Raw genomic sequence first — 27,900 nt, 5'->3', positions numbered from 1 at the left:
CAGTGCAGTGCCTCAGGAGGCAGTGCTGGGACCAGTACTATTCAATATATTCATCAATGATTTGGATGAGGGAACAGAGTGACTGTCAGCAAGTTTGCTGATGACACCAAGCTGGGAGGAGTGGGTGACACTGGAAGCTGTGCTACCATCAGAGACCTGGACAGGCTGAGAGCTGGGCGGGGAAAAATTTAATGAAATACAACAAGGGCAAGTGTAGAGTCTTGAATCTGGGCAGGAACAACCCCAGGTTCCAGTGTAAGTTGTCGAATGACCTGTTAGAGAGCAGCATAGGGGAAAGGGACCTGGGGGTCCTGGGGACAGCAGGATGACCATGAGCCAGCACTGGGCCCTTGTGGCCAGGAAGCCAATGGTACCTGGGGTGGGTTAGAAGGGGGTGGTCAGTAGGTCAGAGAGGTTCTCCTGCCCCTCTGCTCTGCCCTGGGGAGACCACACCTGGAATCTTGTGTCCAGTTGTGGCCCCTCAGTTCCAGCAGGACAGGGAACTGCTGGAGAGAGTCCAGCGCAGCCACCAAGATGCTGCAGGGAGTGGAGCATCTCCCGTGTGAGGAAAGGCTGAGGGAGCTGGGGCTCTGGAGCTGGACAAGAGGACACTGAGGGGGGACTCATTCCTGGGGATCAATATGGAAAGGGGCAGTGTCAGGAGGATGGAGCCAGGCTCTTCTGGTGACAACCAGGGACAGGACAAGGGGCAATGGGTGCAAACTGGAACACAGGAGGTTCCACTTAAATGTGAGAAGAAACTTGTTCCTGGTGAGGGTGGCAGAGCCTGGCCCAGGCTGCCCAGGGGGTTGTGGAGTCTCCTTCTGCGCAGACATTCCAACCCGCCTGGACACCTTCCTGTGTAACCTCATCTGGGTGTTCCTGCTCCATGGGGAGATTGCACTGGATGAGCTTTCCAGAGCCCTTCCCATCCCTGACATTCTGGGATTCTGTGTGATTCTGTGATAAGTTAACATTTCCATAAGGGACGAAATTTAAAAAGTATATACACAGTTCTTTCATGAACCTTCTCAGGTGTTCATGTGTATTCTGCGGAAAAAAAAGCAAGAAACAAATTGAACACCTTCTGCTCTTCATCAGCTTTCACATTTTTATTCCTTGCTTTGCTGACAGCCTGAAAGCCCTTCTGGCAACAGTTAAAGAGCCCTGCAACAGTATCGAAACAACGCAACTTCAGCCACCTGACATTTTACTAAACTACAACCTTTACTTCAGAAGATCTGGCATACTTTGCAAATAATTGGTGTATTACAGAAAAGTGCTAAAGAAATAGGTATATATCTGTTTATTGTGACAACAAAAAGGCAAGAATGTGCTGCTGTAATACTTTCCCAGTGAAGCATCAGGAAATATGGTGTCCTTAAGCTGGATCCAGCTGAACGCTACTTCGAAACATTGTGAGTGAATCAACAATCCTGATAGCGGAGAGAGGGATAACAGCAGTTCGCAAATGGAGAAAACACAACCAAAAAAGCTCTGAATTCCCAGCAGCAACGTTCTCTTCATCACGGGAGTTTTCAGATTTGGATTTCTGGATAATGAGCAGTGAAGAAGTTGGCCAGGAAATCCTGTCACTTCATGCCACCGCCTGTCTGTCAGTGCTTTTAAGCCAGCGCTCTTCTGGTTCTGCAAGAACTTGGGAAAACTCAAGACCCATAGATTTTTGTTCGTACAATTTATAATTAAAAAACAAACAAAAACGCCAAACCACACCAAAATGACAAAAAGCAAGTATAAAAACTTGGCTAGTCCCCAAGGTGGTGTTGAGTGATATTTATGTATAAGTTGCCCTCGGTTTTAAACACACTCAATTGGCTTATGTCACAAGTACACCATATAGTGTGTTGTAGCAAATAATCACAAAAATCTTTTCAAAGACATCTTTTGAATGAAAATGTTTAAAAGTATTTTACAAAAATAACATAAAATAAATTACTTTTTTTTTTAAATGAACAGCTCTAAAATCCGTGAACCAAACAACATATAACATTGACACAAAATGAAAGGCCGCTTAATTACCACAGTGGTAGGAAGCTTCAAGTAAATTACTAGGCACTTTTGCCCAAACAGTAGTCACTCATTCAGTGGGGAAGTTCAACCGACAAAAACTCCTGAAACATAATTGCTAAAGCTTTTTAAGCTTCTAAATTCCTCAAAAAAGTGCAGATAAAAAGGCAAAGAGAAAAAGGCCAGGGATTATGCCACAGAGGACACCCTGTGTTTCCTTACGTGACTGTGTTCAGCTCAGCTGGAGTTCCCAAACTGGTGTAACAACTCAGCCTTCCCCACTTCATACTGGCACTTCCAATAAGGCTTTACACGTCAGAGTAGAGAGAGGCAACGGCAGCTCCGGCCAGGTGGGGACACACCGCAGGAAAGGCTGCAGGGCTACAGGTGAGCAGCTACAAAGCAGCAGAGCAGACCTGACCTTGGCTGCGATGTGAAAGCGCACCTGTCACTTGCAGAATCCCAAGCGGTAAGTAATCCATGTTGTGCTCTGTATCAGCCAATTCGTACCCCTGTGAATGACCCCAGCACCACCGTCTGATATCCTCCAGATCCCCAAGACTGAGAAGCTAAAACCTCCCAGCAAACAAAAGAATGTACTGTCATGTGGGGATTTAAGTACCAGTAACGTGCATAAGCTACCACGAAAAATCGCTATTAAAGCACCTAACGTAAAGGAGGACAATTAAGGGCAACTAAAGTAAGAAATTGCATATTTCAAAGTACTTAAAAAAGCATTACTGATATTTAATATACTTACGTTAAGTATATTAATATACCTAGGTATATTAATATACTTAAGATTTTATTAATATAAAAGTTAAAAATTTTAGAAAGCAGTAGTTGTGGCATGATTTGAAAGCACAGTGTGTTTTTTTGGGAAGAAAAGCATAGCACTGAGTAGTCTTTAAGAAATCACAGCATTTCAGTTAGGTGCAAAGTTCTCCAACTGGAAGACCAGGTCTACGGCAGCATCAACATCTGGTACAATATGATCTGGCTCGACTAAGCCAGGATCAAATCTAAAATCCCTGTGGCCATGGAACACCGTTTCAGTTAAGCTCTCCCCGGAGTCCAAGGGCACCTCGGTGTGAGGGTTGTAAACCCCCGTACAAACAAGGACAGACCTACAGTGGGCAGCAGCTGCAGAGGCCAACTCGTTCTCCCAGCTGTTGTCTATGTCCTCGTCCTGCGAGACAGCGGCAGATCCTCTGCCGCCAGCGGCTTTGGCCTGAATCCGCGATTTGGAGCCTTTTCTGGCATTCTCCTCAAGATAGCGATTGTAAAGGTTAGCACCATAGACATCGGTCATGAGATTATCTCTGGAAATACAAGAAGAAAGTCTGGTCAGCCAGGCAATTTTAGTTGTCAAATTTCAATTGTGTGAAAGTTATTTTTACAGTTTTGATTTAACGGTTCATTTTACACTTTACATAACTTTATGTGGAAGTAGGCAGACAGGAAGAAATCCAACCCTATAGCTCTTTTATTACACCACTTTCATTAAGCATGACATATGATAAAAGTGAATAACTGTCCATTTTGAAACTGCAGATGGGAGCAGGGGAAATCAAGGACAGGTATGAGCACTCCATGACTGAGCTTATTATATTTCCAAGCATCCTGGAGATTCTAGAACAAACTTTAATACAATGCGGCTTTATCTCTTTCCATGAAAAGGATTCTGTGATGGGATAGCACACACAGTAGCGTATGACCAAGCTTCATGACCTCACAAATTCCAGCTCTGCATTCTCTAATAACTGTCATTTATTTAAAGCTTGTTGGTGTTACATCAGTAAACCTGATAAACACCCATGTAAATATTTTTTGTTAGATTTGCAAAGCAGTAGTTTAAAAAAGATAAAATCATGAGAAATCTGAGTTGAAAATAAACCGCTTTTGTGGAAATTACACATAGAAAGAGCAAAATATTACTAACACTCAAAATCAGAAACAGCGAGACTTGACCCCAGAGGGAGACCCTCAAATACCAAAACATGACTCTCAACAAAGGGCATGGTTATGGAAATAATCTATGTTTAATGCATCAACTAAGCAGTAAGAACTAATGAATATGCAATTGGTCTGTGTAATAAATACCAGGAAGCGTGAGCCACGTGCTTGATTAGAGGAGAGATCCTCCCTGTGTCCAGCATGCTGAATAAAGTGCCTGCTTGGTAACACTTGCAGAGCAGAGTTAAGGAGTCTCTTTGCTGGCTTTTCAGCATCAGTATGAGAAACAAACTAGTAAGACTCGTGTATTTTTCTTTGCTGCTCTTTATGTTGCGAGTGATTTCCTGCTGTATTTGTTAGCGGTCCGATCCCTTACCCGACAGCGTAAAGCGTTTGAATTGGCTGTTTCCAGTGTCGTTCCGCGGCCTGGGCCCTGATGAGATATTCCGCGTACTGGTACGTCAGCTTACTGGGTTTGCCCATTAAAGCCTCGTATTTCAGATCTTTGCCAGTGATTTTCTTGTAAATGTTTTCCAAACAAACCATGAATGTTCCATGCCCAAACCTACAGAGACACAGACAAATTGAATTATATTTAATACAGATTCAAGAAAACCCGGCTTTTTGATTTCATGATCTTTCAGGAATAAATTGTATCCTGTAGCTGTCAAATGTCCCTCAGTTTGCATGCAACATTTCCACAGCTGTTTCACTGAAAATTAAGTGCTGATTAGCTGAACAATAAATACCGCAATAAAACCACGTTACTGGGACACCACAACAGACTTATCTATTTTTAAAACGTAGCAGTGGTTTGTGTTAGTGTTACTCGCATTTAAGTAGATACCGTAGTTACAGAAGCGATGCCTAGCCTGTGATCTGCTTGCTGCAGAATCAGCTGAATTCACAGAGAGGAAAAAGAATCAGACAGAAGGAAAACTCATCTCTTCTTAAACACAAAACCCACTTGTAATACGGAAATGAAAAACCCCATGGGTTTCTCTGAAAAACTAGATGCAAAGGAGGATCAAGGAACAAACTATAATTTTACGGTGGGCTTTTGATAACTCAGGCTTTTTGATCAAGGTGGAAACACTGACGATGGGTCATCAACCATGGCAGTAAATCAGTAATTCATAAAGTGTAATCTCATGATGAAAAAAAGCAGTTTTACTTCATGACTGAAGTCAGGGTGTGGGATTAAAGATGAACTAATAGATATCACTTGAGGAATATGGGATCACCCAGAACACCCTAAGAAGAATAACAGGCTGCTGTACAACAATTCTGTATACAATAAATTACACATGCGACTTAAGAAGAGCTGCTAGGTAACTTCTAACGCACAGAGATTTCTGCTCAAACCAGGTATCTACAGCCTAAAAAACTGCAAAACACCAATATAATGAGCATCAGAACCCAGTAGAGATATATGAGGTGCTCTAATAAAGAAATGAAGTCTCTAGGGGCCTAGAAATCAAAATAGTCTTTTAAGGAAACAGCTATGAGAAGGAAGCAGCTGTAGCACTTTCAAACGTGGTACAGAATTAGCTTTCCTGAATTAACCCTTCATTCCCTCTCTCCACCGTGTCTGTTGCTTCGTACTATGAAATACCAAGAAATAGGCAGAAAATTATTTGGAGTAATTCTTAGCAACAGCCGAAAACAACTTAGTCATGGCATCACATTCCAGTAGTGAAGGTAACGGCAGTGACGGATGCAGCCTTGTCACACCGCCAAAAAGTGAAACCCTGTACTGGATCTTTCCCAAAGGAGACAACCAAAATTATGCATGATATTCACTGCAGATGTATTGGTTGCTTTACTCTAGCCTGAAAGTATCACACATGTATTTTGCTAATGTACTAATTAGCGATGGTCTTTGCATTCACGTCAGGATATCTGACAAGATCTTCGACCCAAGATCAACGCAGCAATCCACTCACAATAACGCTTTCTGTTGCAGCGTACCTTCGCATTTTAGACTGGGGCAAGGGTGGGGGAACAAAACTATTAAAGAACTACCTTCTACTGAAAACAAAATCAAACAAAACCTCTACCAGAGATCACGCCGCTGTGCTCTGTGTGTTCTATTTGTTTTTTCTTGCGTTCCTTAAAGAGCTTTCTATATTGTCCTCAGCTCCAAATACTCACCGCTTTCAACCAGCACAGTCAATTCTTTACCCCACCAGAATCCCAGAATGTCAGGGGTTGGAAGGGCCCTGGAAAGCTCATCCAGTGCAATCCCCCCATGGAGCAGGAACACCCAGATGAGGTTACACAGGAAGGTGTCCAGGCGGGTTGGAATGTCTGCACAGGAGACTCCACAACCCCCTGGGCAGCCTGGGCCAGGCTCTGACACCCTCACCCCCAACAAGTTTCTTCTCAGATTTAAGTGGAACCTCCTGTGTTCCAGTTTGAATTGAGACTCTGAGGCCCTCAGGCAAAGCCCCATATTTCTCTAATCTGAGTGGGGAAACAAAAAGGTTTAGGGCTTAAAGGCAGCTTTTACGTTGAATAACTGATTTCCCAAATGCAATAACGTAGACAGTAATAAGGCAGCATTTGCTGGAAGTGCATTGCTTTATGGAGGCAGTCAAAGCTGAGATGCTACAGCAAGCGTTTTGTCTAAAAGTATTGATTCTGGCTTCTGAAGAGATGAGGAAAGCCCAAACCCATGGCGGTGCACAGAGGTGGGGACGGTGCTGACCTTGGGGACTGCGCTTCGGCCACCCACATGAGGTCCATGTTACAGGCCAGCACGGGGATGTGCGGGCGGTGCTGGTGCCGATAGGGATTGCCGGGGTAGCCGCTGGTGAGCAGAACATCGATGATCAGCTGCAGGTTGGTCTCCCATCTGACCGGCTCCCCAAACAGAACAACAGCTGGAGAACAAGAATTACAAAATAGTGATGGAGTTAGTTAACAGGGCACCCAATCTCTGACGCTAAAACTTAGTCTAAAGAGGCTGAACAAGTCATTTTGACTTAACCACGAACTGATGAAATACTCACATTAACTTTTACTATATTGTATATTCATTCACTCACAGGAAATCTCAGGACTAACAAGACCCCGCTGCAGTATCTACAGGTTTAAGATATTTTTTTATTGGCGAGGTTTCTCTATAGCACCACAAAATATTAACTTCTAAACTGTATTTCTAACTCTTCCATACTTTTGTGAATTCTCTGTTTACATACAGTATTAAACAATCCATCAGAGATGTTATCTTGCTAGTCTTAAAACAAACTTTGAATGTTGTTTTTAGACATTTTTCTGGTTTCCAGCAATAATCCAACATGGACTGTTTTAAACCCTGAAGTGCAGTTTCTACTTTCCTGTACTTCAGGTGAGACGAGAGCGAATCCATCGGGACTCGGTGCTGCTCACAGCACAGCTCTGAAGCGACTGCCCTGACTCCTGTGCCAACCAGACCCATTATTCCTGAACACGTCAGCTCATTCCTCGTTTTGAAAGGTCAGAGGAAGATGAAAGGAAAGGAGACCTCACCCACCTTCTGAAACGTCAAAAACACATGGCTGGAAACTGCACACGTTAAAGAAAAACCAGCTTTATCACACGGGATGCATTCCGAATTAATGACAGATGTCATTAACGAGGAAACTTTAGAATCCCCTCAGCCAACTTCCTGAAGTGCCCAACAGTCTAAGGAGAAATTCTAGTTATCAAGAAAAGTACAATAAAAATGTTTATTAATGGATAGTTGCAAGTAAAGATAACTGACCCTCAATCTTGGGAAGCTCCACAGCAGAGGGGTACTGCAATAAGAAAAAAGTACAAGTTTTCTACAGGATTAAACATCTGCTACTGTTTCTAACAGAAGAAATTCAAGTATAGCTCCCACTGTTGCCTTTGGCAACACTGACAGGAAATGCACTACTTTGATAAACACCTGACGTGGGTGTGTTTAGAAGGTGTTTCAGTTCTGAAGCGGCAAACGGGCAGCACACACGTGTGTTCTACATCCACCGCCCTCCTGCACCTATTGAACCAGAAAGCTGCGGCTGTTGAATTTACTTGTGCGTGAAAATATGGATGTTGAGTTTTCCACAGGAGTAAGAGGCCTCTAGCATTAACAGGACATTTGAAAAATACTTTAAAATATGTATTTCTTTAATACTGCTAAGAAAGAAAAAGACATTGTATAACATGTCATATATTTGCTGAACAAATAAGAGTTTGCACTCCGTGATTTACTCCCCACGGTGACAAATACACTAATGGTTTCTGGATCTTCTACATCCGCGTGGTGAAGTGAGACAAAAGGGGATAGAACCGGGTTACGGTTCTGCCAACCACAGAGAACTCACTTCACATGGGGAAAATCCACTCTCTGTACTGACCCCGAATATGTACAATCTACACATATATTTCCTGTGTATGTATTCACTTCTATATGAAATTCTGCACAATTCAGTTGAAACCATACTGTATGTACTGTTAGTATTTCAATAACGGTATGAACAACAAAAGGGGGGCTTTGAAGAAAAATTATCTGCAAAGCATTAATTTACAATCGAAGCAACCCCACAGCCTAGAAACAAGACCAAGATAACCCTATACGGAAGGAAAAAGCTTATTTTATCTTCCACACACCTGCAGAATGTAATAAGCTTTCCAAGACAGATTTTCAATTAGGCATCTGTACTAAATTATAAGTTTTCCCACAATGGTAATTTACAAAATCAAAGATTTTAAAGAATTACCACCAATAGAAAAGAAAGTCTACAGTTGTTCTTGAAAATGATGTAACAAAATAAAGCAGCAGAAAAGCAAAGTCAAAACACAACACAAAGAACAACGTTAGGTCGGTAGTTTGAATATTGCCCCCTGTTATAGAATGTCACCTAATGGGCAAACAAAGAGTTTTAAAACAAAAATACTCACCAGAACATTAGGTCTTCTCTCATGGTCAACTACATCTAGCAAAGGGTGTTTCTCCCGCAACGTTTCGATGGTGATAGGCTGACAGAAACCAAGGCTGGGGACAAACCCGTTAAGGATGCACAACTGCTTGCAGTCAGCTATTTTTAAAATGGTAATTCCATTTTAACAATGTTAACACATGCAGTTTATCTGGTAAAAGAAATAATTTGGGAATGAAAGCAACACATCAAAGACTGACCTTTTCCTCCTGGGAGATAAAAAGATGATCGTGGTGTTATTTATAAAAGAGAGACCTGCATGTCTGAAATCTTCAGACAGAAAAGAACCTCCTGATTTGCACAGCAGTGCTCTTACATGCTGATATATCCCATTAAACTTAGTTAACAAGAGGTAATCAAACTAAACCTACTCGTTTACGTAAAAAGCAGTTGCGATGCTTCTCTCAATACTGAGACAACTTCTTACAATACAAAAAGCTATTTAAATATAATGATTATACAAACCAAGCCACCTGATTTTGTATTGGAATTAACACCACAGGCCATTTGTAAAATGCTTTTAAAATAAGATTATCTCCCATGAAAATGCTATCTAACAGAAATATGCTTTTTATATTTTGCGTTCAGTGGTGCAATACACCTGGCACTTAACCATGGCCAACAAACGACAGTTAAATGCAATGTTCCTTCAGTAACTTTTTCTCATCTCTGTATAGGAAATAAAGCTTATACTTACATGTTGCATACACATTTTTTACAACTTATTATTTATACCAACTTTAATTAAATTCCCAGTAAAGGACTAAGTACAGAAGGGAGTTACCGGAAGCATGAGCAAAAGGTTATGCAAAAGTTACGGTCATTAAATTAGAGTTGGAAGTTTTGGTACCACTGTTACATGAACATAACTCAAGTTATTTTGGCAGTTAGTATAGAAGCAGCAAAATATTTTCAAGCCTCGCTCTGTTCCAGATGCTGGTTCAAAGGCAGCGTGACCCAGCCCAGCCGCACGGGCGCATCCCGAGCCACGGAGCTCAAGGCAGACGCGACAAGCAGCAGGCAGAACGTCACGCTCTGTCCTGCAGAGCACGAGCCCTTCGTGCTGAACTGCCGCTGACATATGACTCGAAAAATTAACCATTTCATTCTTTTCCTTCCCCATTGCAAACACATAGAACAACATTAAACAAGTATCGGCGCAGAAACCATTTTCAAAACATGAATTTGACATCACAGTAAGAACTACCATTGCGTGTTACTGGATTTCTAGTGTTGAAATATTTGGTCTTTGCTTGATCCACAGGATCCCCTGACCTTGATTAAGGGAAACAAACACAAAGCTGTTGTGGTTTTTTAAAGATACTCTTGAGCAATATCAAGCAGCGGTCCTTGGCCAGATACAAGAACACATTTTTCATGGTAACGTTTGAACATCCGCAGAGGACTGTGTGACATCATGACTTGATCCTGTGAGATCTGTTCGGGATGTAAGAACAAAAGGAGTCTGTTGTTTTTCACATAAGTTACTTACATGTAGATTTAATTAACAGGTGTGAAAAATTCTATGAATCACATACCAATCATACATCTCTACGTAAAACTCTACTAAATGATTTTCTCCTCAGTTTCACAGATGATATGCCAAGAAAAACAGATTGCTGACATATCGTCATACACACTCCTTTCTGCTTCCAGAATTCCGCTATGCAACATGAACACTGGGTTTCCTCTCCTAGTTTTGCAAGATCACCAAATCCATTTAGAAAACAAAAGGGAAGAAGAATCGGGACTCCTGTCTCACACGTTATCACAGAGACATTCCGTTTGCTAGAGCACAGTTTCATGTTACTGGCACACAGGTTTTCTTAAATTCCAAAGGAAATGCAAGATTTCTTCCCACAATAATAATTCTGCAATGAAACACCATTACCACTGGAAAAATCAGTACATTTACCAATGGAAATAGCACTAGCTTTGGACAGTACTTTTTACTTCCATAAGACCTCCAGCAAAGCATTTCAGAGGGCTTAAGGGAAAAACAAAACTGAATTAACTGAGCAGCATCTAATGAAAGATAATACATTTGGCACACTCACCGTAAGTAAATACCTAAATAAATAGGATTTAAGCTACTCACTGGCACTCCCAGTAGATGAGACAACTGATCAGCTTTTTCCTGGCGAAGGCAATTCCCTGCGTTGGTGACAAACACCACGGGCACCAAGAATTGTCCCTGAGAATTAACCAGCTTTTGAAAGGCTGTTCTTGCAGCAGGAATCGGAGTCTTTCCTCGCACCAGCACACCATCGATGTCAAAAAGAAACCCAAAGGATGGCGGGACGTTGAGCTGCAAGGAGGAATTGGAAAGGAATACGTTACTTATGCCCTTACTTACGCTTACAACAGCTAAAGCCCAATGCAAACAGAGAAGGAAAGGACCTTTAACTTTGTGCATTTTAACGTGCTGTACAGACATATCCGTACACTTGAGCTCCCATTTCCTCATGCACACAGCCTCGGGAGGTCAACCCTGCTTTGCAGGTTGAACATCCCAGGACGTTTTAGAAGATGGGAATAAATTGAGTTAAACTAATAAAAACAGGTACGAAACACAGGCTGCTGTGCCAGCGAGTCACATTTCTGATTGATCTGACCCTGCTCTGTTCCACAGGTAATTCCAATGCACAGAACACTAATAAAATAAACTACTAACAAAGTAAACAAAAGTGGTTTTCTCAGCAGCAGGTATGTCTTGAATGCAAATATTGTTCTTGGCTCCTCCCTTACAAGACGTTTAGATATTAAAACTGTCCCTTGCATTTCTGTGCTCCACAACAGGTTTGACTACAGCTAGGTATCTGTTGCACTCCTTGTACTTAATTGTTAGTTTTGTACACGGCAGACTAATGCCTCCTGTTAAAGTTAGCACCTCCTTCAACAAAGACGCTGTTTGAGTTACCAGAATTGACCTCAGCGCCTGCCTTTGAAGAGCAGAGCTGGATTCACGAGCCCAGAGCAGGACTGTGGGCCAGCGGGTCCAGGTGATGAGCCCGAGGAGACTGTGAGCAACGAGACCCGCACTGCATCGGCTCGGACCTGTAATGTGAACCGCATTTCTCTCCTAAGCCTAAAATGGAACCAAGGACTCATGGGATTTATGAATCCCTCTGTTATCTGATGAAATAGGAGGGAGAAATCAAGTGCTGAGATCAGGTGCGATGGGAAGAACAAGCCCAGACGTGACGCCGGCCTGTCACAGACTGACGGCAACCCAGCCCACGGCTCTGCTGAACGGGGAGAAGGGATTCTGCCCATTTGAGCAGCACTTTGTTCCTCGTCAATTATTCATCTGGTGCACTTTCCTGCTGCTGGGTATGGCAGAGGCAGACACGGCCACACGGTGAAAGGCGAGGCGGTGACAGCTGCTCCCTGGCACGCTGGCTCTTGCTGCTGCCGCTTCTCAAACCAACACACGCAAACAACATTTGAAAACCTGTGAGTTAGAGCACATTCCCCAGCAGAGCTTAATTTGATAAAGACAACATTTTACCCCTATTGCCATCACTGATTTTAACTAGGCAGCTGGGTTTTGTTTGGTTTTACATGCAAGTACCTTCCCTGAAGCTCTTTCTGCCCTGGATATTCATCAGTTCTATTTGAAAACAACCCCCTGCAGCCATTGTCTCGGAGTTGTGGGTAAGAGCGTTAGGAATGCTACATCAGAAATAACCCAGCTGCAACACCGCTGACTGCGCAGGCTTGTCCATGAACATGCCACAGTTAACCCGGGCCTTGGGAACTGCTACCTGAAATTACTGAGACTATCTCGTAACAGTTTTGTAACAAATGCAGTTATTCACATTAATGTTGCTGTCTGTAAATAACAAAGGTTACAAACGTGGATTTTACAGTGAACAACAATGTAGGGAAAAAAACAGAGGTCTTTTGCAGAGTATACAGAGGAAAAGAAAAAGAACCACAATGGGAATTCGCCGTATGTCCAACAAGGAAATAAGGGAATTAACAGCTATATTTTTGCTTTTGACCATAAGGGAACACTGCCGCGACAGAGCAGCCCAGCAGCGCTGCAACAACAAGGGAGGCGGATGAAGCCACTTTCCGCGGTTCCTGTTTTGTAACGACCGGGCCCAATCGGCGCCTTGGCCGGGGCGGAACCCCCGGTCAGCGCCTCCCGGCTGGGGCGGCACCGACCATCGCCCGGCGGCGGAACGGAGCCCGCGCCCCCGGCCCGTTCCCCGCCGCATTCCCGGGAGGCCGCGCCCGACGAGCCCCTTTCGGTTTCGCTGCGGCTCGCCCCGCACGCCCGGAAGCGCCCGGCCCCGCCCAGCCGGCCCGGGGCTGCCCCGGCCCGCGCTCACCTCGCCGCTGCTCTCCGCCGCCCGCGGGGGGAGGCCGGCGGCCGCGCCGCAGAGCCCGCTGAGCGCCGGCAGCCAGGGCGGGCGGCCCGGGCCGCCGCCCCGGAGGAGAGCGCGGAGCGGCGGCAGCGCCCGCCGCATCCCAGCCGCGGGGTCTGGGGAACGGTGGCGGCGGCGCACAGTGACCGGCCCTGCCCGCCGCGGCCCGGCCTCGAACCTCGGTCTCACCCACGTCCCTGACGCACCGCCCCCAGAGGCCCCGCCCCCGGCGCTGAGCTCAAGTCTGACCTCATCGAGTGACGTCAAACTCCACGTCACGAGCCCTAACGGGAGAAACGAACGTCCCCGCTTGAGCCACCGTGTCGCGGCGGGCGAGGGACAAGGGCCCGCGGCAAACCCTGAGCTCAGCTGTCCGGCCCTCAAACGCGGCGGGAGGCGGTTTACCCCCCAGCAGCAAAGCAAAAGAGAGGAGCACAATGTTTCTACCAAGGAAATAACAATTTCTGTCTTTAATAACAAACCCCACATTGGCTGGTTCTTCAGGAATCAATGCTCTTTGGAAAAAACATATTGATATACACAAACACTGCAGCGTCTTAGATGTGGGATCTGTATTACAAAGGCATTTCCCAGCGACTGCACTTGAAAGTGAGAAAACAAGCACAGAGTATCATTAGTTAATGGATACTTGGCACTGGTATCTCTGCTTATCTTGCTCAGCTGCTAATACAGGTTACGTAAATCCACTTATTTCCTAGTACCGACAACAAACAGTCCTCCCCACCCTCTCTGAGACTCTGCAGAGATATTTATCCTCCAGTGATGTCACTGCAGTCACCAGGCAGAGGAGGAAGCCGGCTTTCAATCCGCACCACATGAAATGGAATCGAATCCATTTCTAGAACACACAAGCCGCGACTGCTGCGGAGAGCAGAAGAGTTAGAAGAATTCAGGACGTTCTCCTCTCAGAGCTCCAGCCTGGATCATGCACAGAGCAGAACTCTGAAGCGAACAAGAGATCAAGATACATGTAAATGTGTATAAAATGTCTATTTTATAACCTAGACTCCAATCATAACCTAACAGGGAACCTTAAATGTGTCTATCTTGAGCGTCTCTTTCCACTAAAATGATTCTATGACTCAAAGGCTGATGGTAACAATTACAAGCCCAGCACCACACCCAAGTCTAAGTCCAGCTGCACGCTCTAATGAAGAGTTAACTCAGCACCTATTCCCTGTTTCATTCTCCAGGACTAACCACAAGATGAGTTTCCTGGCTTTGGCTACAGCCTGGACAGCAAGCGCAACAGACACATTCCGCCACAGACCACTGCTGGCCAACAATCACTCTGCAATTTGTTGGCTCAGACACAGCCAAAAAGAGCAGCCAGCTTAAAAATGCTGAGCACCCAAACCTAGAGAGTGAACATTCAGCACCGCAGGTTCAAGCAGCAGCCACAGTTTGCTTTGCGCAGTTCCATACCGCATTTCTGTACATTCATCCTATTTCTGTGTGGTCAGCAGAGATCAGCACTGCCTTAAAGACTTCCCTATCTATCTCATTATTTAAGTTGTGCTCAGGGCTGGTAACTACTCCTCTGAACTTGAATGCAATTACAATCTTGTCTTGATTTTTCTCTCATTCTTTCCCCTTATTTATTTTCTTATCCGTTCTGTCATTATCACTCTGTCCCTGATCGGTCTTTACCCTTCTGTCTTATATGTTATAGATTCATATAGTGACAGAAGGAACCAACTGCCAGTATTCACAAACTACCAGACTGAATCAGGCCATAAAAAGTTGGGTTTTTTCCCGGCTAAATCTAGTTTGGTTGTCCCCAGTGTATAGTTTAGCAAATCCACAGCAAGACTGGCATTCTTCTTCCAAAGACTGTTCCCTAGAAGAAAACCAGTTGTACTGAACAACAACAAAAAAGTAGAGTCTAGCAGAAGCAGGGTTGGCAAGGGGCTTTAACTCTGAACATCTGTTTAGCAAGCCCACCTGAGAACTCTCATTTTTTTGGTTGGTGTTCCCCCTGACCCTGGTCATACTATGGTTTGGTGACCAAATATGTAGCTCCAGGAACTCAGTTAGTGCCTTATTACCAGGCAACAAAGCCTTTCCCTTCACATACTAATCCTTGCCATCAATGAAGGACACCAGTCTGATCCAGTACCACTGGTCTATAAACCTGCTGCACAACAACATGAAAGACGCCTGTTTTTCCATTCTTGATGGCCAGGGGTTTCAGGGAAGAAACTCTGGGAAACGGGCTTGTCTTTTACAGCAACACAAACAGCATGTGGATAAAAGCACATCACCTCTAAACCCAAGAACAGAACACATTCAAGGGGCAGCAGCAAAAACTAAAGCCAACTTTGGATAGATGCTTGCAACTCAGAGCACAAGTCATAGTCATAGTCATGACTATCACAAGTCATAAACATACTCGTTTGCTGCTTTATTTCAAAGCCAAGAAAGTCACGCCACTAACAGGAACAGAGAGGAACGCGTTTGTAATGTTCATTGTCTGTTTGCTATCAATACTCAAGATCGGAATTTGGCAGCTATGCTTTCCACTTTTTAAGTTTCTTTTTGTTTGTTTGATCATTTACATTGAATAAGATGAAGCGTGCCTCTATAACTGAGAGCTCTGCTTGCTCTGCAGTGGATTATTCACAATAGATAGTACTGAATACTAAGAGCATCTAGAAACTGAACAATCACAGACGTGGTTACTTGGCTGTTAAATACTATATTCCTTAGATAGCACTTTTACTCCACAACTGCAGATGTCCAAATTAAAACGGCATTAATTCAGAGTTGTATAACAACGTTAGTCACCTGTAAGACTCTAACCAGGCTCCACTGTAATGTGCCTCTTGTCACATGATGCACAAGCTCTGAGCAGCAGGGGATGCACAGCTTCAAACCCCTATATGGATGGCTGGTTAGGATCCCACTCTTTGGCTACGATTAGGGAAACACCACAATTCTTTGAGCTAGAATGAAACAAGACATCAGGTTGTAAATAAACTTTACTAAAAAGTACTTGAACATGGTCTTGCAAAGTTGGAATTATTTACAATAGCTGCTGAAATATCCAGCATTTATTTAAGCAATTCACCCAGGCACAGTTACAAACCACAAAGCACATAACAGCTTTTAGACACATTGGTGTGTTATATAAAAAACTGAATCACCCTCAAAGTGACTCCTAAGATCTCCCACCAAGGCACCTCTGAAGAGGTTCCAGGCTGTTCTGGTAAACTCAGCAGGGGTAACGCAACAAGTCACTTCTGGACTCGGGTCAGCAAAAATCAACATGGAAAGCTGTGTACACAGACAGCGGGGACAGAGCGGCAGGAACGGCTGCCAGCTTCCCTCGGGATTTAAGGAGTCACTGGGTTCACAGCTCTATCCGTAAGAGGCACCACTGCACAGACTGCTTTACAAAGTGAAAGCATCAGAGCTGAAGATGTAGACACGTTAATCTAGGTCTGACCTTTTTCACCACCAAAGCGCAAGTCATTTCAGTGGATAAACCAAAACGGTGGTTTTCTTTCTGCAGAACACACTGCAACTTCATCGGTTTACTCTTAACATCCAACGGGACTTTCAGAGCTAAAAGTGTTTCTACCAGAACACACGAGCCTGCTGCTTTAGGACAGGTCATATAAAACCCAGGACATACTGGTGCCATGTTACAATCCTAAAAGGGTTTTTGCTTCCTCGCTCTGTGCCATGAGGGTTTCGCTGGCATACTTCTGAAGAAGCTCCATCTTCTTTCTCCGTACAAGAGCTTCCTCGATCTGCAAATATAAAACCAGGATGACATTTAGCTGAACTGAGATGCTGAAACCTCAATAGCTATTGAGACCGGAGGAAGACATATACAGGAAACAGATTGTGAAAGTTAGAGGTGGGTACTAGTGTAAAAGTAATTAAGATGAGTCAGGAGTATCCTTTTTAATACTCAGCTGAAGCTCATGGAAGCCAGAAGCAGTAAAATAGGTGCCTCTGTTACAGATCTATGCTCCTATTCTTTTTAGTTCAGAATTACTGCAATTTTATTTTACTGTCACTACAGCCATCTGAATTTTGGTTCAAACAATTGTCTCAGATGTAGCTTTAACAAATGGGGAACAAGTGGAGTTATGCACACTAGTCTACATCCCTGAAATAACAGCTTAGTGGGTTCACCCTTGACATGAGCGAGGGCGAGGAACATCGTACCTGAATTTTGTCCGGAAGTGCCAGCCATACACAATTCTTTAATACACACGTACCTCAGAGATCTACTAATGGCCACCTGCAAGCCCTGCTTTAATCTCAGTAGTGATTTTATATTTCTCCAAATCACACACAGGCAAACAGCATCTCTCAAAAATAAATGTTTGGACCTTAGCTTTTTATAATTTAGCATCTAGAAGGCACAATCCCATTGGCACAAGGCACAGAGTGATTTGCCACTAAAAAAGAAAAAACTGTTACAGTGACTACTACCTAATTAGAAAAGATTCCTATGTAAATCAGCGGTTACACATTAAGCAGCCAGTTTTGCTCTCTTCTTTAAGAAAACACCATTGGCCAGAGAGCAATATTTTTAGTTGTTAATTTTCCCCTCCAGTTTTGACAAGCCATTACATGTATATCTTGTTGAATGTGCACGACTTCAGAGCAGAATGCAGCGTTGTCATCTGACAAGATGACAGGGGGGAAAAACCACCACATGCTGTGTGATGTGAAAACATACCTGCCAAAAGATACCCAGCTCCAGAACCTTCCTGCCTAAATTATATTTCAAACCATCTGTTGCTGCTAAGGTAAGACATACCCTAGAGCACTTTCAAAACATAACAGTCAATTCAAAGGTCAGGTCAGCAAAATAATTTTGGAAAATTTCTGAAAGCAAACCCTGCAATTCAGAAATCATTCCACTGAATTAATAAAACGTTCAACTGTCAGCAGAAAAGCACAGTAAATACACAGTAGGCAACTGGTTGTCTCGATGATAACACCACAACTTTCCAATTTATGTAGTACTTATGAAGCTTTTGGAAATTCTCAGCTGAAAAGAGTATCAGCAACAGTACAATTCAGGCCAGTTCCACAGCATTTGCAAGAGGATTAAAGAGCTGTGGAGTCAAGTCACAGAAATAACAAGTCAAGCACATTTTTACTGATGATCTGGCACAAGTTGAGATCTCTACCTTGCAAAATCCAGCGTGCATCTCTGCAACTATTCTGTTTGCTTATGTCTTACCTCCTGCTGAGATGGCACTGGAACATGTGCAATAAATTTCTGTTGGCCTTCTTCACCTTCTTTTTCCTTCCCGCCTTCCTCATCAGACTAGGAAAAAAAAAAGCCACATCAAGTTTACTTTCTGAAGAGGTCACTGAAATCACCTCTTTTTATTTGTTCTGCCAGAAGAAACCAGACCAAGAACGATCAACACCACAAACACAAGAAGAAGGTGAACAGGACCAAACAACAAAGGAATGTGACAAGCACTACATTCAGATCCTGCTCCTCGACATTTTCAGCATTGCTGCTTCCATTCTTCATATGGCTTTTCCTCTGCTGTGGCATGGGCATGAATGTAAAGCTATATTCTCTCCTCTCCCATAGCTCTCTGGCTGTCATAGCAAAGCTATAGCCAAAGAGGAGCCAGCTAACCAACAAGAAAGGAAGTGCTTTAAATGGATAGCTCTCTGCAGCTTCCTTCTCACACCCCAGAGCTGGGCTTACAAATCATGAGATAACACAAATAAAACAGGGAACTGAAAGGCACAACCAGTTTTTACCTTATGGACTATGTCCTTTTTATTCTTGTGATAAACCCACTTAGGTAGTGTGAAATAAGAACAAGTTTCAAGAGTTCTACAGATCTTGGGGAGTGGCGGCAACATCCCTCACTTCGCTTACTGGCGCTGGGAGAATGAAGCAGCAAGAGCCAAGTCACAGCAGTGACTGCAGCACCAGCAAAGCTTTGCTGTGTCAGGATTCAACTATCAACACGACACCGCAAGCCCCGGGTTTGCTGCGCACCGACAGGGTGAAATTATACTGTACAAAAACTGCTTGTGCTGCTCCTGCTGCAGGTTGTACTTCAGAGCAAGATTGATCCGTTAACAACACGCTGCCCCACAAATATCAGCATTCCAGGCAGCGACAGTTAAATCCCAACAAGGTCTCAGCTGTTAGTTGTTTCTCGCCTTTCCCAGCTGCCTGCACTTGTCACCCTCTAAACCTGGGCCAAGTGTACTCATCTACTACTGATTTTACTGAACAGGGACAATTGCATAGTGAGTTGGGCAGAGAGAAGGGCAGAACGCAGCAGCAGACAGGTTCTGGGCAAAATAACTCCACTTTAAGAATACAGCATAGAAGACACATGAAATGTGCCATCACACTAGCCATCACATACCTCATCGTCGTTGACAGCATAGATATTTACTTCCTCCTCCTCCTCTTCCTCGCCTCTTGCAAGACGTGCTTCTCTCTCCATTTTCCATTTTTCCACTGCTTCTGCTAGAACTGGTTAGCAAAGGAAAACGGAAGGGGAACTAAGAGCAACTCAAAGCAGCACGGTCCAGCAGTAGCCCCAGTTTCCTCGACAGCAGCCTTGCTGCAACTGAAGCTAAAGCTCCCTTGATTTCTCTCCTACTTCCTAAGCTCCTCTAATGGACTTAAACCTCCTGCTTAAATACCCTATATCTGTAACACAGGCTTCCTGTAGAACCTTGATGTACTATGTATTAAATGTATCCACATTACCTGAGCAACACCCAACACCAGCACTGTGGAAGCCTGGTACTTGCTATTGCCTTAATTGGGGTATGTTTTAGACTCTACATGTCACAGATAAATCCCAACCCACTTTCTGAACCAAATAACAGGGGCCAACATGACTGGGATAAGTGGCTCCTACAGCTCTGTAGCATGTCACAACAGTGATTTGGACACATATGTGATGGGTGAAATCTGACAGCTAAGCACAAGACAACACCCACAGGAAAACTTCAGAGGCCATCATCACCCCTTCTTGGACAGATTTATGCATGTTTTGAATCTCACATACGTTTCTTTTCATATTCTTGTTCCAGCGGCTCCAGAATCCCATCCTCTTCATCCCTGTAGCCATAATATTCCGCATCGATGTCTTTCATAAGCTCAGCTCGCGTTTTCCGAGGCGGTGGGAGGGCTGGAAGAACACAGGACTGTCACTCACCCAGGTCCATCTCCCCTGTCCCTCTCCAGGTCCCGTCGGCCTCACGGCAGCTGCAGCTGCCAACGACCTGAGCCGCTGTCAGCACTGGAATGTCTCTGTGTGCCACACAAACTGTCTGAATACATCGCCCAACGCATCCCGTAGCAGCGTTCCCTCCCAAAAATAATTCTCCACTCTGGCACGCACGCAGCTGTTCTCCCTCCGGGACCGGAGCCCCAGTGTTGAGCAAAATCGGAAGTTAAAGGAACTAAAAACCTGTCCCAAGCTCCCTCAGGTCATGTAGTCCTGCCCAGTTTTTCTCTGCAGATGGCACATAAGAGCCGATTCCACAGGCCTGCCTCGCTTGCAGGTCCACCTAATTCCCACTCATTCTATGTCAAGTCAATATATGAAGCTTTATCCACTTACAACTAGTTTTTCCTATTATGAAAGCTGATTTCTGCTTCTAAAATTATGCTCAAGCCAACTACCTTTTTCTTTTTAAATTCTGAACACAGAGTACTATGTAGAACTTATAAATAAATTTAACCCGTTACGATGGAAGGTTTCTACAGAACACCAGACCCCACTATTTTGAACTCCCAGTACAAAACGCAGTCTACTCTTTTCTGTATTACTTTAATTGGAAATAACCCAAGGTTTTCTTTGCCCAAAGAAACAGTATTCAATTAACGACTTGTGTTCAGCATTTCATTTAGCTGACCTAAGACACGGGCCAGGACGTGCTGTTACTCGCATTCCCCACGCACTACAGCAGATGTTTTACTCGTGATACACCACTGTGCAGATTTGTGTCTGCGAAGAGTCACTATTTACTTACGTTCCTTTTCAAAAAGTTCTCTAACTCCTGGTAAATCCTTTGCAGCTCCAAAATATTTGTACCCCCTGTTTCCTGGAACTTCTTTCCCTTCATGGTCTAACATTTTCGGTCCAATCCGCTGGAAAATAAACAGAGTTCACTATTTAAAACAATCAGACCACTGATGCAAACTCTTAAGAGAAAGGTAAAACCCCTTGAACTGGGGTTCCAAATGAAAAGACTGATTTGGTCATCATGGAAACAAATATTTCTTCTAACACAACCCAACATTTTTAGGGGCTGAATAAAGTTCTTCTCTAATAAACGCTGGTGGTCAACTAAATGCTGCACAGGTTTTTCCAATTACTCGATTTACTTGCAACCCTGTTGTACAAAATAATCCACACTTACAGCATAATCTGGACCCCCCAGCTCCTTTATTCGGAATTCCCAGTGTCCTTTCTCCCTCAGAAGTTTGTTTATTTCATCGTTCAGGTCTCGAATTCTGAATTCACCCAATCCAGCTGTTAAAGGGGAAAAACAAACAAGCAAACACTAAATTGGGCAGCTTACTAGAAGCACCAAAGTCATTGCAGAGTTTATGCAAAGGAAACAGTATAGTTCGCATGAAATGTGATTTTTACTGGAACTGCTTAGGACTGGAGATTAAAAAAAGAAACAAAACAAGAAACAACAAACCAACCAAACACACTTAGAAAATCTCTTACCGTTTTGAATCTGTGCCACTTTTTTGGAAATCTCCCCGATGATCTAGTTAAATAAGAACACAGAAGTTAATTTCTCAGGAAATAAAAAAAAGGTCTAAAAAAGTCCCCGAGAAAGATCCAGCCTCTAAGTTGGCTCCATTTTCTAGATCAAAAAGCCGAGGCTATCAACTCCAAATATCAACACAGATTTTATTCAGACACGAATATAGTACCTCAGCAGCTTAAAAACAAGGAAGCATTTGTGCAGCTGTCCATGTGATGAGGGCAGGAGCACACGAAGTGCGGGGCAAGGCTGTGAGAACTGGGCTGGACTCGCTTTAAGAGCAGATGAAAAGGGAATAACCCGTTGTCACCTTCAGCTTGGGGGGAGAAGACAGACCAGTCTGAGAGCTGCGCAGCAATGGGACAAGTAGCAACACACACAAGTTGGAAAGGGGGAAATTCTGATTAAATGCAAGGGGAAAAATTCATTATGGAGGTAACTGAGCACTGGAACAGCAGCCCCAAAAGGTTGTGGAATCCAAATCCCTGAATTTAATAAACACTCAGTGGGACACGGCCCTGAGCAACTCGATATCTGAACACCGTGGTGAACTACGTCATCTTCCAATTTCAATCATCCTGTGATGTAACTGTTGCACACTGAAGAAGTCTGAAAACCACATGTAAGCAGCTGCCTAAATACGAAGAGCTGAAGTTCTACCTGCTGTAGAGCGAGAAGAATCTCTAGCTTGACATTACCTGCCGCCTCCATTTCTCAGCTTTAGGCAACTCGTTGCACTCCGAGGCAAGGAAAGGTCTTCGCTCCTGTTTGACACAAAGCCACACACCAGGGAAATTTAACCCAGCATCAATATATTCACAGCATTTCCTGCGAACTTCATGGCTTGATTAATTCCAGACTATGCTACCCAGCTCCAGTGCCTTCCGCTCCCATTGACTTGGGAAATGGCGATTTACAGCCCTGCCAAATTAAACTATCAAAGAATATAACAACTTAATTTAATCCACTTTATTAAAAACAAAATCTGTCACTTCTTTTTCTAATCGCCCCACAATCCTCTCCAACATAAATAATGCTCCATTTTAAGACGGCATCATTTTCAATATACTGCCATCGAATCAAATCCACTGGCTTCCAAGTAGCTGTTAATTTCAGTCCTTTCTCTCTCAATTGCTACTACCCAAATACTGTAGTTTTCCCTGGATAATTTTGTTCTGTGCTCTCTCAACTCCAGTTTATCCAAAACACCCTTTTCCCAACCTTCTTCACATTCCGCTGACTCGCTTACAACAAACTAAAACTTCATCTCACCTCTAGGACTCCCTGTGCTGTTCTTTTGTCCCTTTCTCTACAGTATTTCTACAGCTCTGCCTTTTATATATTAAAAAGCCCTCCTTTGCATAATATACCAGAAACTCTATTCCATTGTATTCTCTGGCTGTTGTTTACAGAGTTTTTTTCCACTACAGTTTCTCCAAACTTATTTTGCACTTTAATGTTCCACATTGCTCACACTCCAGTGTAAACCAGCATTTCTTAGGGTGCAAACACAGGACACCTCAGTTAGTTTCCAGAATTCCTTCAACAGTTACTCAAAATTAAAAATTATTAACCTGTCCAAAATAAGTTCTTGAGAACACTCTGATCCCAACGTAAATATTCCAGCAATTTGAGTGGAAAAACACAGTGGAATATCCAGAAAGTTGAGAATCAGTCTCGAAGTTTCGCGGGGACTTAGGGGTGCTACTTCTTTCATTCTAGTGGTGGGATTTTTAAATGCTGAAGTCGCCTAGTCTATTTTTTTGTCAATCTTGCAGCAATCTGAACAGAAATCTGCGTGACAGTGAAGGCAATTCCGAAGAGAGGCACAGCCCCAACGCGTTAGCTCAATAACAGGCAGCGCTACGTCTCACAACAATCCCAAAGGCCGCTGCTCAGTGGTGACTGCTTGGTCACAACACACCAACCAACGAGATTAGGAGAAGGATTACTCTGCCTCTTCTGGGAAGAAATCCAAACCAACCTTGTGATGACTGTCAATAAAAACAAGTGTATGTGCATTGATTTGCCTAAGTCACTGCAGAAGGAGATAACTTCCATCTCAAAAGTAATTTACATCTTCTATCCATCATGCTGCCTCTACTTACAGCATTAGTGTAGGTGGGTTTTTTAAGCTACGAACTATGCTACCTACATCACAAGAAAAATAAGAGATGGTCAATTTTCACTTTCTTCACACATCTGCAACACACATACATTTTTAAATGGGTTGTTAAGGAAATTCTGTTTACCACTTCTGCTTTGTGTCACTGTGAGACAGTCCCTACTGCAGCTGCATTCCAGACAAACAAAGCCGTGCTCCGACAGGAGACGTGTACTGAGCGCTGCACAGGGCTTGTGTTCCGCTCTTGACCAGACCTAACAAAGCTCCAGGGTTTTTAATCTTACCTTAACTTTTCCTTCCTCGAGCTGAGCTTGCCGAAATCTTGCCAAGGCCGTCCTAGAAAAAGAAAGGAAGCACACTGAATTTTACAAATCTGCATTCCAGCAGGTACAGGTTTTCATCTGGATGTTTATTATAGACTTAATTACAGTCTGTAGAAAACAAAGGCTTGAACGTATTCATTGACTGCTTCTTCCTGCTAGTGATTTCTTCAAGACTAGTAAACCTCAGTGGTTAATTTCTGAGATAAATATAAATCCTGGTAAGCACCTAATTCATTTTTCTGTTTAGCATATGCCAGCATGTTAGATAATAGCAGCAAACCAACATCAACGAGTTATAAGCACAGGCATAAAGTTAACACATCTTAGCAAACAAAAGACCCAAGAGGAAAAAAAAAGCTTCAGTAAGGAAAGCAGCAGTTAGTAAACAAGCTTATTAACATTACCAAAATATTCTGAGTCTCTCACAAGTGAGCAGACTACACACATTACCGCTTTTAATACACTTTTATTTGCTAGACCTTTAGTGGCTACGTTAAAAAGCACAAAACTACTGAGCACGTTTAATGCCTTCAGCAGGACACTTGTCCCCTGCATCTACACTGCTTCTCCAGGCTCCAGCTGCTGTGAAAAGGCATTTCCAGAACAAAACCCACCCAAATGCACTGGATGGGATCCCCCAAGAGCACCTCACCAGGCACCACACAGCTCTGAGTTGCTGCTACAAGCTTGCAAAGTATTTTAGGGAAAAAGAATAAACAGGAGACAAACATGTTGAAGAGCCTCTAATGTAGCAGTTCCCAATACGTGGTCTGCAAATCTTTTTGAAAACTACTCAAGGCAAATACAAAAATAAATATGTGAAAAAATACTGACTTAGCCCAAACAAGAATTATCTTTGAACCAATACCGACAGATTCCTCTCCAGCCCGGCATCTGCTCCAAAACCAGGAACCACCGAAAACCTACCAGGCCATTGGAACCTATTTCATCACATTTCTCCCCTGCAGCAGCTGCAGCAGCACCCGCATGCTCTGCAACACCAATACCCAGTTACAGAGGCTGCTTGTCCCCCTGCTCTCATCACCTCTAGACCAGCACAACTGGTCTCAGGGCTACGAAGATGCTGAGGGGTCTGGAGCATCTTTGCGATGAGGAGACACTGAGAGAGCTGGGGCTGCTGAGCTGGAGAAGAGAAGCTGAGAGGGATCTGATCAATGGGATCAATAGCTCAGGGTGGGTGTCAGAGGATGGACCAGACTCTGTTCAGTGGTGCCCAACGCCAGGGTGAGGGGCAACGGGCACAGACTGAAACACAGGAGGCTCCATGTGAACATGAGCAGAAACTTGTTTGCTGGGAGGTGCCAGAGCCTGGCCCAGGCTGCCCAGAGCGGGTGTGGAGTCTCCTGCTCTGAGACATTCAGACCCCCTGGACCCACCTGTGTGATCTGCTCGGTGACCCTGCGTGAGCAGGTGGGGCTGGGGATCTACAGAGGGCCCTGCAACCCTAACGATCCTGTGATAACACACTCCTAGGGCTTTAAAAACAGCTGAACAGTGAATCCCCGTGGGCAAGTGTGACCCCCTGCGTGTGTGCCACGGCGCTGGTGACACCCCATACAGCCAGAGCCCCGGTCTGCAGGGCAGGGGACACGGGAGCTCGGTCACGCTGCCTGAGCAGCAACATGGACACCACAGGGCCCCCGGCAGGTCTGTGCCCTCCACCCAGAGCCGGCGGTCCCCGGGAGGATCCCGGGCCGCCCGCAGCCCCGCCGTGCCGCACTCACATGGCCTTCTCCGCGTTCCGAGCCTGCAAGAGAACACACACAGGCTGTCACTGCGGTGCCCGGCCCCGGCCCGCTCCTCACCCTCACCAGCCCCCGCGCCCATGGCGGGGCAGAGAGCGGCGGGGGCCCCACACTCACCATGGCGACACCGCGCTCCGCAGCACCGCCAAACCCGCTCCACAAATGGCGCCCGGCCGCACTGCGCACGCGCGCACCCACGGGCCGGTTCCCGCCTCTCCCTGATGGGCGTGCGCAATGCGAGGCATGCGCGCAGGCCCAACTGCGCATGCGCGGGAGCCGCCGGGGAGCCGCCGGTGTTCGGTGTGTGCAGCCGCCGGTGCTCGGTGTGTGCAGCCGCCGCCGGTGTTCGGTGTGTGCAGCCGCCGGTGCTCGGTGTGTGCAGCCGCCGCCGGTGTTCGGTGTGTGCAGCCGCCGGTGCCCGGTGTGTGCAGCCGCCGCCGGTGTTCGGTGTGTGCAGCCGCCGGTGCCCGGTGTGTGCAGCCGCCGGTGCTCGGTGTGTGCAGCCGCCGCCGGTGTTCGGTGTGTGCAGCCGCCGGTGCTCGGTGTGTGCAGCCGCCGCCGCGGTTTGTTTATCGCGTTTCTCACCCCAGGGTCTGCGGTGCTGCCGGGGCGGGAAAACCCGCTGTTCTGCGCGGCGGGAACGCAGCAAACAGAACGTGCGGGTCGCGCGGTAACAGCCCGTGCTGCGGGAGCACAAAGTGACCCAGAAATGATGAGGCCGTACAGCGGCTTTTGGAATTCAACCCCTCCCCATCCTCCAACTGGGAACGGTTGCTGCCTTTTGGAAGCCTGGAATAATGTGTCCAGTTGTGGCCCCTCAGCTCCAGCAGGACAGGGAACTGCTGGAGAGAGTCCAGCGCAGCCACCAAGATGCTGCAGGGAGTGGAGCATCTCCCGTGTGAGGAAAGGCTGAGGGAGCTGGGGCTCTGGAGCTGGACAAGAGGACACTGAGGGGGGACTCATTCCTGGGGATCAATATGGAAAGGGGGAGTGTCAGGAGGATGGAGCCAGGCTCTTGGGGACAACCAGTGACAGGACAAGGGGCAATGGGTGCAAACTGGAACACAGGAGGTTCCACTGAAAGATGAGAAGAAACTTGTTGGGGGTGAGGGTGGCAGAGCCTGGCCCAGGCTGCCCAGGGGGTTGTGGAGTCTCCTTCTGTGCAGACATTCCAACCCACCTGGACACCTTCCTGTGTAACCTCATCTGGGTGTTCCTGCTCCATGGGGGGATTGCACTGGATGGGTTTCCGAGGTCCTCTCTGACCCCTGCCATCCTGTGAAGCCTCCCCCCTGTGCTGCTGAAAGCCACAGACTTCATGTTGTTCCTGGGAGCTCACGACCTCGAGGGACAGCTCATCTCATTTAGCAGCTTTGCTTCTAACCCAGCTCAAAGTGTCACTGCTTAACTGCAACCCAGATCCAGAAGACAACAGCCCCAGTTTAGACTCTCTCACACAGCTGCCGCTCGGCCTGTTTTTCTCTGTGAATTCACACACAACCAACATCACAGGCCAGTTTTTCAACTGCTTCTGTGCCGCCTTCAGCCACTTGTACCGAAATGCTTCCTCAGCTCCCAAAGCCACCCAGGGACATGCTGCTCGGGCAG

General features: G+C 45.2%; 2 protein-coding genes across 3 annotated transcripts; both read right to left on the bottom strand.

Moving 5' to 3' along the window:
- Nucleotides 1–1,865: 1,865 nt before the first annotated feature.
- LOC308044159 (haloacid dehalogenase-like hydrolase domain-containing 5) lies at nt 1,866–13,496 on the bottom strand. The gene is made up of 8 exons (XM_080350651.1): nt 13,274–13,496; nt 11,032–11,241; nt 10,258–10,370; nt 8,896–8,989; nt 7,733–7,766; nt 6,695–6,869; nt 4,361–4,549; nt 1,866–3,350 (listed from the first exon to the last, which is right to left on the bottom strand). Exons 1-8 carry the CDS (start codon nt 13,409–13,411, stop codon nt 2,954–2,956), a joined length of 1,350 nt encoding a protein of 449 aa, XP_080206777.1. The 5' UTR covers nt 13,412–13,496; the 3' UTR covers nt 1,866–2,953.
- Nucleotides 13,497–15,800: 2,304 nt separating this feature from the next.
- ISY1 (ISY1 splicing factor homolog) lies at nt 15,801–26,578 on the bottom strand. Of its 2 annotated transcripts, XM_080350653.1 has the most exons (12): nt 26,410–26,578; nt 26,272–26,294; nt 24,488–24,539; nt 22,777–22,842; nt 22,036–22,078; nt 21,719–21,831; nt 21,329–21,446; nt 20,359–20,481; nt 19,705–19,814; nt 18,540–18,626; nt 16,968–17,085; nt 15,801–16,275 (listed from the first exon to the last, which is right to left on the bottom strand). In XM_080350653.1, the coding sequence occupies exons 1-11, from the start codon at nt 26,557–26,559 to the stop codon at nt 16,978–16,980; spliced, it is 993 nt and encodes a 330-aa protein (XP_080206779.1). In that variant the 5' UTR covers nt 26,560–26,578; the 3' UTR covers nt 15,801–16,275; nt 16,968–16,977. The 2 variants fall into 2 exon arrangements, with proteins under 2 accessions (XP_080206779.1, XP_080206778.1); XM_080350652.1 differs by lacking the exon at nt 15,801–16,275 and having other exon boundaries at nt 16,294–17,085.
- Nucleotides 26,579–27,900: the final 1,322 nt, after the last annotated feature.

This window comes from Nesoenas mayeri (genome assembly GCF_963082525.1).
Source record: "Nesoenas mayeri genome assembly, chromosome: 10".
Taxonomy (NCBI): Eukaryota; Metazoa; Chordata; class Aves; order Columbiformes; family Columbidae; genus Nesoenas; species Nesoenas mayeri.
This window is presented reverse-complemented; position numbering and strand designations above follow the sequence as displayed.

What these genes read in the sequence shown, in the direction of transcription:
- LOC308044159 (XM_080350651.1), bottom strand. Translation starts at nt 13,411, where the DNA reads ATGCGGCGGGCGCTGCCGCCGCTCCGCGCTCTCCTCCGGGGCGGCGGC. An exon ending in CTGCTTGATATTGCTCAAGA is followed by an intron (nt 8,990 to 10,257) that starts GTATCTTTAAAA and finishes GTTTGTCCCCAG; the next exon opens with CCTTGGTTTCTGTCAGCCTA. An exon ending in GCCGAAGCGCAGTCCCCAAG is followed by an intron (nt 4,550 to 6,694) that starts GTCAGCACCGTC and finishes GTGTCTCTGTAG; the next exon opens with GTTTGGGCATGGAACATTCA.
- ISY1 (XM_080350653.1), bottom strand. Translation starts at nt 26,559, where the DNA reads ATGCGCAGTTGGGCCTGCGCGCATGCCTCGCATTGCGCACGCCCATCA. An exon ending in CGGAGCGCGGTGTCGCCATG is followed by an intron (nt 26,295 to 26,409) that starts GTGAGTGTGGGG and finishes GTTCTCTTGCAG; the next exon opens with GCTCGGAACGCGGAGAAGGC. An exon ending in TCGAGGAAGGAAAAGTTAAG is followed by an intron (nt 22,843 to 24,487) that starts GTAAGATTAAAA and finishes TGTGTCAAACAG; the next exon opens with GAGCGAAGACCTTTCCTTGC.